General features: G+C 41.5%; 1 protein-coding gene across 1 annotated transcript in view; it reads left to right on the top strand.

Moving 5' to 3' along the window:
* Positions 1-3,379, top strand: part of POM121L12 (POM121 transmembrane nucleoporin like 12) — a 7,340-nt gene extending 3,961 nt beyond the window's left edge. The window contains exon 2 of the mRNA XM_077781112.1: positions 2,105-3,379. Within this exon, the coding sequence (XP_077637238.1) occupies positions 2,105-3,051 (947 nt within the window). The 3' untranslated portion in view covers positions 3,052-3,379. The remainder of the gene's footprint in view (positions 1-2,104) is intronic.
* The last annotated feature ends 11,130 nt before the right edge of the window (positions 3,380-14,509 follow it).

Genomic DNA, 14,509 nt, shown 5'->3' with positions numbered 1-14,509 from the left:
ATTTTACAGCATATAGGATGTGGGAAACCCCGTAGATACCGGGCATTAAAATGCATTTCCAGAAATCTATATTCAGTTGCATTAACAGTCCACTCTGATGATAATGATATTACCATCTTAAGAGGCTTCTTAGCTATAGAAGTCATTGCTATCGTTATCAGGAAACGTCTTATGAAGAAGAAAATTATAGCATAGTAATTTCTTGTTTTCAAAATCATATTCTGAGGGATCATTACCAAATAAGGAATGGGGAAGAAATGAACATAAATTAGCAAGTGGGAACTGCTGCAGATCTCATCCTCGAGTACCCCTTNAAAAAAAAAAAAGAAGGAACAATTGTGAAATTCAAATAGAAAATGGAGTTTGTTTTGTAGCATTGAACTGAAGTTAATTTCATGGTTTTGTGAAACTTACCATAGTTACATAACTTAATAACATTAAGATAAGATAACATTAAGATAAGAAAGATAAGGGAACTCTGTATAGGTCAAGTGGGAACTGCTGCAGATCTCATCCTCGAGTACCCCTTAGCTGACAGCACACTTACCTCACCAACAAGTGACTTCTTTCCAAACTGCGGAAACCTTATGAAGCCGTCTCAGTAATGCTCCTTTTAATGTCCTCAACATTCACCTGTTCACCTTTCAGATCCAAAATGCACCTGCCGCTTGCTCTTGGATTTGATACTTACTTTGCCAGCCTGTACTTTTCTGTTCCTTTACTGTGTAGGTCTGCAGGCATGTGATTTTGAGGAAAATGTTCTAGAGAACAGTTGTTTTTCACCACCTTCAACCTCCACCACTATATGTATGCTGTAGTCTTCAAACACTGTTTTTGTAGTCAGATGCTTTTCACCGTTAGTCAGAAACGTGAGTCACTGCCATTGTAGACAATGGATTACCAGTAACTATGAAAAAAAAAGAGAAATTGCATTAACGTTCAGAGAGACTAATATCTGCATACGAATGTATGAATGTACGAAAGCTTAAATTACAGGAGAGTCGTCATAAAACCAATGTTGTCAGGGCTAGAACGTATCGTGGTCTACCGTTTCCTTAAGAGGCAAGCTACAGAAAGTAACATTAACCACGATTCTAGAAGAACAAAATATGCATCGCATTTACTGAAGCCAAAACCAGTTATTTATTTTTCCTTAAAAGGACATTCAGGTGAATTAGGTTTAGTTTTTACGATAATGAAAGAGAGTGGCCATCAATACTGTATCAGTAACTTTTATGAACTGCAGGAATTATTATACCTCTTCCCTCTAAAGTCAAGTACCAAAATAGTCACAATCCTTCTGGGGGAGATGTGAACTGGCACACACGTTGTGGAGAACAATCTGGTACTTTCTCAAGAAGTTAAACAGTTACGTTTGACTCCATGATTCTGTGCTAGCTATACACCCGAGAGAACAAAAACATTTGTCCATGTAAAACTTTATATATGGATGTTCATAACAGCACCATTCATAGTATCAGAAGACTGGAAACAACCCCAATGTCGATTAACTGGCCACGAATAAACAAAATGTGGTCTTTCTATACCATGGATGGGTGCTGGACCATAGCAAGAGTGAAATTCTGCTGCATGCTGAGGCATGGAAGGATCGGGAAAAGAGTATGCTAAGCAAAAGAGGCCAGTCACAAAGGACTACATATTATATAACCCCACTTATATAAAAGCCGACAATAGGAAAATCTGTATCTAGAGAGAAAATGAATTACTGATTGCTTTGTGGCTCGGGAAAGGGGTTGGTAGCTGGACTAGCTATAGAATACATGATTTGCTTTTGAAGCAATAAAAATGTTTTCAAGTTGACTATGGCGATGAGTGCACGCATATGTGAAGGTACCAAAAGCCACAGAAATGTACACTTTGGGTGAATTGTATGATATGTGGATGATATCACAATAAAAATGCTGGGGGTGGGTGGTGAGTGGGAGTGGGGATCGTGAGCTCCTAGGCCTCTCTTCACAGCCAAACTCTTGCTACCAGCAGCGGGGAGGACAGAGGCTGGAGCTATGACCCCCTAGGGCTGCCGCTGAGCCAGCAGACAGCTCCCGCATCCCCTCAGCTGGCCCCACGCGCCCTCGGGGTTGAGGACGGTCCCGCGCCCAGGCCCGCGCGCGCTTTCGTGCGCCCACATGCCAACCGTCATCGGAGTCCCAGGGGCTTCGCCGGCAGCTGGGTCCTGCGGCTTTGGGAACTTCTGGAAGCAGAACCCCCGCCCGGACGCCCGCTCCCATGGGCAGCTACTTGAGCACGCCCAGGCCTGCGCCGCCACCCCTCGCCCAAGCGCAACCGAAACCCTGGCGCAGGGCCTCCCAGACAGAGGACGCTGGGCGCCGTGTCCGCACCGGGCCCCTCCCCCGGGTGCCGCTGAATTGGGATCCCTCCAACCCGCGGAGGGTGGTCACCGAGGCCTGGAGGCGCTTTCCCGCCAAGGCGCCCCCGGAGACCGTCCTGGGGCCGGATCTCTCCAGCGCCTGGGACAGTTACATGAAGCGGTGGCTCTGGAGTGCCCGCCACCCGAAACGGATCTGGAGCCCCGTGACCGTCAAGATCACGCCCCCTGAGCGCAGGGGGAGCCCCTGGGCGTCTCGGGTGCAGGGGTGCGGCGCCTGCTCTGCGGGGCGCCCACCCTCCCAGGGGCGCCCAGACCCGTGCGCCAAGGAGACGGTGCTGAGGGCCCTCAGCCAGTGCCCGAAGGGGAACAGGCGGTTTGACGGGCCTTTGTGGTTTGAGATCCCGGAGGGCGCCAGCAGGAGGCGCAACCCAGAGCCCGGGCCGTCCGCCTTTAAGCCCCTGATCAGAAATGGAGTGGTCCCTTCCTTCGTGCCCCGGCCAGGGCCTCTGATCAGCCGCCTTCACGCTTGGAGCTGCAGTGTGCACCGGGAGGACACGGACCTCGGGCCTCGGGTCCGGCCTTGCCTGTGTGCCGGCCACCCCACCGCGCGGACTGCGCCAGTCCAGGACGCGGAGCCTCAGCCGCGGAGCTGGGGAAGGAGGCCGCACCCCTGGGGCCTCACGCCTTCCTCCAGGGCCTAAGAGCAGGGCCTGGGGTGTCTCCTTCGCCCCAGAGGGAGGTTGCCCAGCTCTCAGGCTCCCTTGATTCCTAAGAGTCAAAGCCTCATTACCCGCCTCCTGAGACTCACGCTTGTATATTTACCCTCAGCTCGCTGACCCCTTGCTCTACCTCTGCATGGGACCCCGACACAGTACTGCTGCACCCCCAGACCCGCCTGCCCTCACTCGGGAGATCCCGCTCTTAAGACTGTTGATAAGTCCCCTGCTTCCCCCTGCCTGCCTTTTCCCTTCATTTTCTCGAAGGTACTTTCCTTCCCCACCTTCGCTCTTTGCCCAGCTTGTATAAATAGTTGATCTCATTAAAATAATATTAATATTTTAAAAAGGTCTCTTTCATGTAAAAATAAAGGGCAAATGTGTTCCAGATTGCAAGTGCAAGGGCGAAGCCCCTGCACTGGTAATAACCTGTATTTATTCGAGTCCAGTACAGCCAGAAAGTGGTGAGAGACAAGATAATATGAGGACTCGTGACAGGAAGCAATATAAAGCCGGGAAGAGTTTGAGTTCTATTCTGGGAGCCACAGGTTTTAGGCAGAGGAAAGGGTCATCAGGTTGATCGGTTTTAAACCCATCTTTCTGGCTGTGGTGTGGAGAGTGTATTATCCAAAGGCAGCGATTCATACAAACAAGAGGTGCCCCATGGTCTATTTCAAGCAAAAGGTGAGGGTGGTTTGATCTGAGGGGGAAGGGAGGCAGGTGAAAAGTGCGTGTGAATTTGGGGTGTGTCTTGAAGGTGGGTGTTTTGGGGTTCGCTCATGCACGTGACAGTGTCGTTTGTTGAGATGGTAAATGTCAATGAGGAACGTAACCAGAGATGTCTAAGTTGGGGAAGGTTCCTAAGTACACACATTTGCCATTCCCGTGAAATTGTCATCTGTGCCTTTGAAAACATGAGCCTGGCACTTGGTGGAGAGGTCGAACCCAGGAAATAATGGTAGAAGTCATGAACACACAGGCCCACTTATATACATGGTGCTTAAAGCCAGGGACTGCACGGGATCGCCTCCACAGAAAATAGATGGTGATGAACCCTGCCATGGCCCTGTGTTTAAAGGGTCAAAGAGGGAAGGAGAGTTCTAGAAGCCTGAGGAAACACAGCCAGGGAGATGGGAGAAAAGTCAGAAGCAGCAGGGACACCAAAGGGAGAACTCTAGAAAGTGGACTTTGTCACCCACAATTGTTTTAGAGAGTGGGAGCTAAAGGCTGAATTAATTAGGAAGTCACTGGGAGGGGCAGATGTGGAGGCAGGGTAGATACTGAGTCAGTGAGGTATAGCCGGCAAGCAGGAATGTTGGAGGCAGTTTCAGTATATTTTGAAATTTTCCTTCAAGAAAGGATAGGCAGAGGCGCCTGGGTGGCTCAGTTGGTTAAGCCCCGGGCTCTTTCATTTCAGCTCAGGTTATGATCTCATGGTTCATGGGTTCAAGCCCCCCGACAGGCTCTGTCTGCACTGACAGCACGGAGCCTGCTTGGGATTCCCTCTCTCTTTCTCTCTCTCTCCCCCTTCCCTTACTCGTGTGTGCACTTCGTCTTTCTTGGTCTCTCAAAAATACACTAAAAAAAGGATTGGGAATATGTTCAGCCCTAAAGCGATCTTTGGGAAGATCTGGAAAGATGGACAGTTAGGTGGCAGATGGGATCGCGCTTGATCCTCCATCAGAGCAGGGGCTGAGGGCTGCGGCGCTAGTGTTCTGCCAGAGAAGTGGATCTGGGACCCAGGATGACTTACTTCTCTGTCTTCTGCTCTACCAGGGAATCACAATGCAAGACTGCATGAAAGAGGGCAGGAGGGAAATATTTATGCCTTGACAAAACAGCTGAACATGTGAAAGAGAATTCTCCGAGTGGGAAAGAGTGGGGGGAATGTAGGCATTATGAGAAAAAATGTTGGAGTGTTCATTTTGGGGTTGGGTTCTTCAAATGAAATGGGAAACCAAGAAAAATGAATCATTAGTCTTTTTTTACATTGTATTTTAGCTGAACTAGTATAAATGTTGACTGAGGGGGTACATGGGTGGCTCAGTCAGTTAAGGATTCGACTTCAGTTCAGGTCATGGTCTAGCAGTCTGTGAGTTCAGGCCTCGCATCTGGCTCTGTGCTGACAACCCAGAGTCCAGAGTCTGCTTTGGATTCTGTGTCTCCCTCTCTCTCTCTCTGCCCCTCGCTAGCTTGTGCTCTGTTTCTCTCTGTCTCTCAAAAATAAATAAATGTTTAAAAACTTTTAATAAAAAAATGACGATTGAGTACACAATTGTTTTTAACCATTATATTTTAACTGTTTAATTTATATTAAGTATTATAGTCCAAAATAATAAGGAGGAAAGAAGCAAAGGAGTTAAGGTGTGTATTAGACAGGGTTCTTCTGAGAATCAGAACCAGGGTGTGAGTATGTGTGTTCCTGGGTTCACCCATGGAGGGAGACAGGTTGATTCATTACAAAGACTTGGCTCATGTGGTTATGGGGCCTGAGGAGTCCCAAGATTTACAGACCAAGTCCCAAACCAAAAGTGAAGGCAAGAGAAGATGAATGTCCTAGTGGGGAGACAGTCAAGCAGGGAGAGAAATCTTTCTTACTCAAACTTTGTCTTCTTACTCGGGTCTCCCAAGCCTTTGTTGAGGTTGACCCACTTTGGGGAGGGCCATCGGCTTTATGTAGTCTATGAATTCACATGTTAACCACATCTGGAAACCTGCTCACAGACACCCCCAGAAACAAAGTTTAACCAAGTATGCAGGCACCCTAACACCCAGTCAGGTTGTCACATAAAATTAACCATACCAGGCTGTTTTGAAGTGTTTGTTTGTTTATTTATTTATTTATTTATTTATTTATTTATTTATTTATTTATTTATATTGAGAGAAAGAGAGAGAGAGAGAGAGAGAGAGAATCTTAAAGAGGCTCTCTGCTCAGCATAGAGCTCTAATGCAAGGCTCAGTCTCATGAAGGCAAGATCATAACCTGAACCAAGATCAAGAGTCAGACGCTCAACCCGCTGAGCCACCCAGGCGCCCCTGACAAGAGTCCTTTTAATTTGGACTGTGGATTCAAACTGGTTAAGAAAGAAATTGATAAGGGAGGGAGACTGAATCCTATGGGAAAAACTATCAGAAGTCTTAATGGCAGGCATCGAGGGTGTGAGAATGAGATGAGCGAACAGAAATCTATCAGTGTCATAGAGGTGGTTGAGAAGCTTGGTGGCTGAAGATTGAACATGCTATGAATAGTGACCAGAGCAGGATGAAGGGTGGAGATCATGGGAGAGGAATTCAAATTTTTATGAAGGCAGCACGTGGTTTCTAACAGGAGTTTCAAAGTAGTGGGGATTTTTTAAAGAGCAAAGAGAAGTAATAGTCTGAAAGGAGCCAACGTGAGCCAGAAGTGCACCTGCTCTTTGGTCCACACACATACCAGCTGAGGTATATATATATATATATACCAGCGGAGGCCAAGTGAGGCCTCTGCCCTCTCATCACAGAGGCCCAGCAATGAGACATACAGAGACAAATGAGTCCCCGGGGCAGACCAGAGATTCCTAAAGCAGATGTGTAAGAATTTAATATATGCTAATGGTAACATTTACAATCTGTGTGAAAGGGGCACCTGGGTGGCTCAGTCGGTTAAGCCCCTGACTGCTGGAGGCCAAGCCGGCTCTGGCAGGTCCAGGAGTCCCTGAAGGATGGACAGTGTTGGCGAGAGAGAGAGAGAGCCCCGAGATTCTTTCTGATCATCAGGCAGGCATCTCTGTCCTGTCAGTTTTGGTGTCTTTATTTAAAGGTTCAGCAACAACATAAGTCAGAGAAAGGAATTTCTACAATGGGAGGCCTTTTGCGATAACAAATTTTTGAAATTCTGCAGAATTATCCCAGTCATAGTGAATTTACAACCAAGAAATTAACAGGATGCTCTTAGTGAAAAACAGGATAACATATAGGTTAAATTGTATTTAGATAAGCTAGGAGTCATTCTGTCTGGCTCTCAAGAGGATGGATGTTTCTGAATTGGTTTGTTTGTGGAAACTATCATGGGGGTCCTAAATGTGTCAGTCTTAGCACCTGGGTTTATGTTTTAGCTACTCTTATCTATCCTCATCCCAGCTGCCAGGGTAAGGGAGGGTGTTTGTGGAATGTAAGCCTTGAGGAAGGGACTGCTATGCTTCACCAATTAGCAAAGATATATGTAGTAACTATGTTCTGCTCTTATCTGTACCTTAACCCCAAAATAGGCTCTTTGTCTCAGGGCCAGGTTCAGTTGTAACTCTTGTGTTCTTAACCCCCTTTATTATGCAAGTCTTGGGTCTGCAAGGCCCATAGGAAGAGTCTTTTGACAATCACCCACAGAGCTTTCATCTAAAGTCTCTTTTGTAAAGGCAGGAATATGCTTTTCCTTATGAGGTATCTGTGTTCAGAATATGGGTCTGGTATAGAATATTGTGAGGTCAATACCAGCAGGTTCATTTCCAACATGAGCCAGTTGTAGCAGAAGGAGATACCAGTTTTCGTTTCTCAAGGCAGGAGCTGCAAACACTGGTATTTCCTTGCTGTGACTGCCATCCAGAGAGGCCGGTGCGGCTCCCGGCACCTGACCTGGGCTCAGGTCATGATCTCACGGTCCGTGGGTTCAAGCTCCGTGTCAGGCTCTGTGCTGACATGTGCTGACAGCTAGGAGCCTGGAGCCTGCTTTGGATTCTGTGTCTCCTCTCTTTTCCCCTCCCTCACTCATCTTCTGTCTCTCTCTCTCTCTCTTTCTCTCTCAAAAAGAAGTAAACCTTAAAAAAATGGAAAAAAAAGAATCTGTGTGAAAATGATTAACTGATAAAACATTGAATTGAAATTATCAGCTTCTTAATTAGGAAATAGAACACAGCCTTCTTTCTCTTATGCAAAACACACATGTGAACATCACAACTGCAAAATAGTTGAAAATTCGAAGAAAACATTTTGTTTCCCAGGAGTATAGTACTTAAAGTTTAATTACACACACAATACATTTTGAAAATTTAAGCTTTATAATGTTAAAAACCCTCCACCAATCTCCTCTTTGGGCATTCTTAAGGAGACTAAAAACTCAAAACCATACAAGAAAGGTTTGTAGTAGCTAATACTTTAAAAATTTAGCCTGTAATAGAACAAAGACTTCAAATGCAAGTGACAAAGTTGGAAGTGACATTTGTAACCTGCATAGTGGATCACAGATTGCTTTTCCACAAATACAAGGAACCACTAAATATCAATAGAAAGAAAGGAAAGAAAGAAAGAAAGAAAGAAAGAAAGAAAGAAAGAAAGAAAGAAAGAAAGAAAGAAAGAAAGGAGGAATTCATAAAAATGTAACTATACATATAAGAAAGAAATCAAATTGTTCATAAATATATATATTAAATATTCAACGTGTCTTACGTATTCAGAGAAACTTTTACATTTCTCTGTATGTATATCTGTATCTATCGATGCATGGAATTTATATCCATCATTGCCAAAAAACAAGGTATCCATCCTTGGCAAGATTCTAGGAGACATAATCTCATGTTACTTTAATAAATTAACAAGAATGAATGTCTCTAACTTTGTGTGTAACTTTGTAGTTTTTCTATTTTATTTTGGCATTGTTATTTAATTTTAATAAATGATGAAATATGCAGTAAAGATTTGAACCATGAAATAGGTAACAGCATAGCATTGAAATATATTCACAAGAACAAACAAGCAAGAAAAAAGAGCAAAGAAGTAAAATTTTTATTAGAGTAAACACTTTTATAACTTAGGCATTGACATAAACATGTATAAAATGGAACATAAATGCTCAAAGCGGATAGGAAGATTGTAATTCTAAAGAACTTGATTCACTAACCTGCATGAGAGTTAGGACTTTCTCCCACTATTCATTTCCGGGTCTTCTGGTTTTTCCCAAGTCCACTTGCTAACTTTAGCATTACCCTGTGATGGTCCAGGAAAAATGACCAAATAAAGGCACAGAAGGAAAAAAGAGGAACCAGGGGAACTTTCTTGACCTAAACACCTAATTCTATTATTACTAAACTCCACTCCCCCAGTTCCTATCTGGACATCAAAGAATAGGATTTCCTTTCAAATGAGAAGAAGAACAGTACAATTTTACTGTAGTCAATCTAAAATTTCATAAAGTATTATTCAAAATAATCCATTTTGGAATCTGTGTGTGTATGCATACCTTTACATTATCTATAATATACATACATGTAGGTCTGTGTACATGTGCATCCATATTATATAACACACACATATGTGCCTCTGTACATGTGTGTGCTTATATATATAAACACACACAATTTTGCTATGTGTTGCTCTAAATGTTTTGGTGAGATTCGAAAGTGCTTAGAGGAATCACAAAAATAACATATTGTTTAAACTTCTAATGTATACACCTACATTTAATTTTTTAATTTTTAAAAATATTTCTTAGAGAGAGAAAGCACAAGCAGGGGAAGGGCAGAAGGGGAGAAAGAGAGAATCCCAAGCAGGCTTCCCACTGTGAACATAGAGTAGGATGAGGGGCTTGATCCAAAGTCCCTGGGTTCATGACCTAAGCAGAAATCAAGAGTTGGAAACTCAACAGACTGAGCCAGCCAGGCGCCCCTATTTTTATTAAGAGATCCAGGTCTTTTCTTTGCACAACAATATGGTAATGGCACTTCTGCATAAATCATACCCACATGTCAACATTGTTCTTTTCGATTCCAATTTATTTAAAGTGAAGCCAGAATTTAGGTATTTGCAAACAGTATGAGTGACAATATGAGTGCACATTACTTGTAGATTTCCCTGTGTTTTGTAGATAACTTGCTCATACCTTATTCATAAGAATTGTTTTTGGACAACTCTACTTAAGTCCTTCCAAATTATTAGTTAGACTTAAAGAAACAGCTCTCCTTCTGTGCTTCTACTTCATTCTTTTATGAAATGATGAAGTATGTAAGTGTAAAGTTAGTTGTAGGCTGATTTAGTAACACATTCAAGTGAATTAATGGTAAAAATGCAATTAATTTGACAGAAGTATAAGTGTACTGGAGAAATATATAGAGCATATAGCAAAGGAAAATTGAGTACTAGTAATGTCCCTATATTCTTATATATGCATGTGTAAATAAACTGTGATATTTACATACATATACAGTATATGTGCATACAGATCGATAGCATGCTTTTGAAATACATGTATACTCAAATATATGTAAATTCAGTGTGTTCTTGATAAAGGTATGTGCAAACCTATTATACATAGCAATATGTACTATAATCATAATACATATACATGTGTTGTAGATATAAATATAGACTGGAAGTCAGTTAACACACTAGAGTAATAACAATTTCAGTTCATCAGGAAACAAATGGAAGTCCAAGCCACAGAATGAAAATATCTCATAAAGGAAGGAAGGAAGGAAGGAAGGAAGGAAGGAAGCTTAGAAGCTTATGCAGAGGAATAAGATATGATGTGATCAGGAAAAAAATAAAAAATAAAAAAATCAATATAGACAAAATAAGGCTCCAGTGATTATATATAGTTTTGGCAAAGAATGAATAACAATATTTCATAAAGAAAATTTAAATCTAAAAATTTATTTTGAATTTTCTTTACATTTCATGTGTTTGCTAGGACCAAATATTTCTCAAATATTTAGTACTTTAGAGATAATTACATTGGAATCAACTTAAACAGCAAAACAATTTCTCATCTTAATTTTTTTATTGCGGTGTTAACTCTGAATTGTTTAACTGTCAATTTTTAGTATTTCTATCTCAAATGATATTTGATATCTCAAATGATAGGATGATGGTATCTTGTATGTTTTTATTAGCATACTCAATCATTGCATCATTGACCACAGAGCAAAGATCAATACTACTTATGTCCTAAATAGGCACACTTTTATGCTGATATTTTCTTCCAGAAAGTCAACAGCCTTTCTTTTTTTGTGGCAGAATTTTTGTATTCCACTTTTATCATTCTCTAGAAAAACACACGTTTAAAAAAATAGCATTATTATACTTGAGAAAAATGTAAAAATGGTTCATATCAGGAATGATATCTTTCACACGTGCTTAAAATGTGATGTTCCTCCTTGAACATATGACATTTTGTGAGAGATGGTGAAAGTGGTATGTTGAATAGCAAAAGTAATAAAAATCACTTAAGCAATTATACCCCTCAACATTCCCTGATTTGGAAAAAATAATGATAATGATAATAGCTCACATCTCAGGCTTAACATCTTATGCTGTAGTCAATAATATATTTATCTTAAACTTTTAAGAGGAATATTTAAAGCAGTATGGTAAAATGTGTGGGATGTATTATTTTTGAAGGTGTAATTTCATTGAACTCAATAGTCTTTTTATAGAATAGTACCTTGCATTCTTGGAGTTTCTGTCTTTCTTTAGCCATTTATTCTCAAGAGCAGTCCTGAACTGCTGTTAATTGACAAACACAAGTAAATTTGGACTGGGGTCCAGTCTAACATCATCAGCTCCAGGGAGCTCAACAGTAAAGTTCATTTCTCTCTGCGTGTTGTCATCTCAAAATTCACACAGGATCAGTGTTGAATGTCCTTGAAATAAATACTTGTATCCGATGATCAAAGTATGGAAAAGGAATCAGGGAAGAGCAGGGGAAAGCAGAAAGCTGCTCTTTTATGGGGATGCATTTGTCCTCCAGAATTGCAATTTAACTCTTCCCCAGAGACATGGACATTGATATAAGTAAACCTTACCCAGGAAATGGCTTCAAATTATCTGCTTTCAAATAGTTTCTTATAGCAGGCCGATTAACTTGTTCTTGAGTTGTGAGGTCCATATTCTTCCAAATATTCTCCTGCTTGGTCTGTTGAGTGTCCTCATTTTGCCTCTTGGTAGGTACTCTCTTGTTACACTAATTCTGCCTCACAGGTGCACATCAGTGCTCAGCTCATCCATGTCTCTTCTGACCTATGAGGGTTTCCACTCTGTCTTAGTTCAGCGTAGCTCATCCGGTGTCCAGCATCCAGCGCTGTAATTTGGCCTGTGGTGGCAGTCCATAACATTGAGGCAAAAACGGTAACCCAAACTTTTCTGACTTTCTTTTTGAAATAATTTGAGTTAAAGGAGAATCCCACCTACCCTTAACTCAGCACCCCCTAATGTTAATATCTTTCAGAACCTTTGGGATATTTATAAAACTTGAGGAAGTAACATTGGAATAATACCTTCAACTTGGCTCCTGACTTTGTCTGCATTCTGTTGTTGTTTCCATCAGTGTCTTTTCTGTTTCAGGATCCAATCCAAGGTACTTTGTTGTATTAAATCATCTCTCCTTTGATGTCTCCAACCTAGATAAGCTTGGTATTTCCATGTTTCTCATGCCTTTGGCAGTTCTGAAAAATGTCTCTTTAGGTAAGACAACATTTTCGAAAGCTACAGTGAGTTCAAAATACCTTCGAAGAGGAAGATGTTATAAGAAGACTTTCATGGTTTGCGATTTTGGGTTACTGTGTAGTTTCAAAGATTACAATCACACTAGTGTAAGTGTTTTTGTCACGCCTATTAAATGTATCTTTCACTTTGCCTCAGTGTGAATGCAGCCCTCTGTCATCAGGGGTACTTCTAAATGTGAGGGACACAAGGAAGAGTAAGAGAACAGTGCATTACTGTTGATGGGGGAGCGTGGGGTTACAAAAGCAGCCTGGGACGGGACTCTATTAAGTCCAGCAGAGAACTAAAATTAAGGAAGAAAGGGAGTTTAGGTATCTGGACAATTGTATAATCCTGCTTATAGTCAGGACCACAATTGTTTAATGTTCCTAAACTATTTATTGAGAGTCCATATGGATCCAAGTATTTTGCTAGGCAGTAGAGACATGAAGGCAACTAAAGACACAAGGAAATTAAAGATCAGTGGCAAGATGGCTAGAAAAAAGAGAATTCAACACAGTTTAAGAAATTTTATTATAACAGCAAGCACAAATTTCTGTGTGAATATATAATAGACGTCAGAAAAATTTTTCTGTAGATAATTTAGGAAAACTGAATCTTTCAGGATAAGTAGAAGTTAACTGGGGGAAAATGATATGGAGAGGAAAAGGGTGAAATCAGAAAAGAACCTAATTTGGGACCATGTAAAGTTTAAATAGCTACTGAGGTAAGCAGTGTAGGTGTTACAAAGTCTGTATATCTGAGTTGGACCAGTTTCACTCATAAGAGTTTGTTGGGGACAGTCTCAGATGACCTTGCTTAAACCTGATCAACCTGTGCGCTCTTTCAATCAAAAGTGTCTTAGTTTGAATGATGAATTACATGCATGTACTTTTTAAAAATATGTATTTATTTTGAGGGAGAGAGAGAATGTGAGCAAGGGAAAGGCAGAGAGAGAGTGAGAGAGAAAGAAAGAATCCCTAGGAGGGTCCACACTATCAGCAAAGAGCCCAACATGGGACTCGATATCATGAACCATGAGATCATGACCAAATCAAAAGTCAGATGCTTAAACAACTAAGCCACCCAGACGCCCTTATATGTAAGCTCTTAAGAGAGCATAAGTTCTTGTGCTCTGTGCCTAATATTGAGGACATGGGTCTGATTGGATGGGTTCAACTACAAGTGGGAAGAACAGCTAGGAATCCAGATCCTTTGATTTCTGGCAGGTGAACTTGAGGTTTTTATGAGGATTCATGAAGAGCTTCTCCTTGGATCATGCTGTGCATACAAATGCAGAGTGATACATGAGTTGTGTCCTGTGTGTGTGTGTGTGTGTGTCTGTCATGTGTAGTGAGAAATAAAAGAGATTGAGAGACAAAATCAAAGGATAAATGCATCCCAGAAAACATTCATTGATATATCACGATTAAGCAAACAGATCCGGACTTGGCTAATTATGTCAAATCTCCCTCATCCAAAACAAAACAAAAACAAAACAAAAAACAAACAAAAAACCAAAAAACACCCATGCCTAATATTATTCAATTCTTAGTATTCTAAAGATGAAATGCAATAGTATATAAGTGCCTGCACCCAGGAATCAGTCAATGCCCGTATACTTAGAGATATATGTAGCTATTGAGGTTTGTCCATATTTACATAGTTATCAGAAAACTTATGCAGCTCTCACTTCTGTTCCTGCATTGCTGTGGTAGAAGAAAAAGAACAGGTCCTACAAGAATACCTTTATTTGATAGCTATATTATGTCATCCCATAACAAGGCATTTAAAGTGATAGACTTACCTGTTTATTTAGGCAGAGAGGGTGGTTTTGGGGCAGGGCAGTTTGCCTGAAGGCAGAATGAGAGGAATGGATCAGTAGAAGCTTGCTATCCTTTTGTTCCTGAGAAGTTACCACGCTACCTTTGATGATGTGATTTGTACGTGCCTGGCCTGCAGGGATCTTGAAGAGACTGGTTTTACAGCAGTCTTAAT

The sequence above is a fragment of the Crocuta crocuta genome, unplaced genomic scaffold, assembly GCF_008692635.1.
Source record: "Crocuta crocuta isolate KB4526 unplaced genomic scaffold, BGI_CrCroc_1.0 scaffold108, whole genome shotgun sequence".
Taxonomy (NCBI): Eukaryota; Metazoa; Chordata; class Mammalia; order Carnivora; family Hyaenidae; genus Crocuta; species Crocuta crocuta.
Note: the sequence above shows the minus strand (reverse complement) of the source record. Positions and strands in the feature narration are given on the sequence as shown.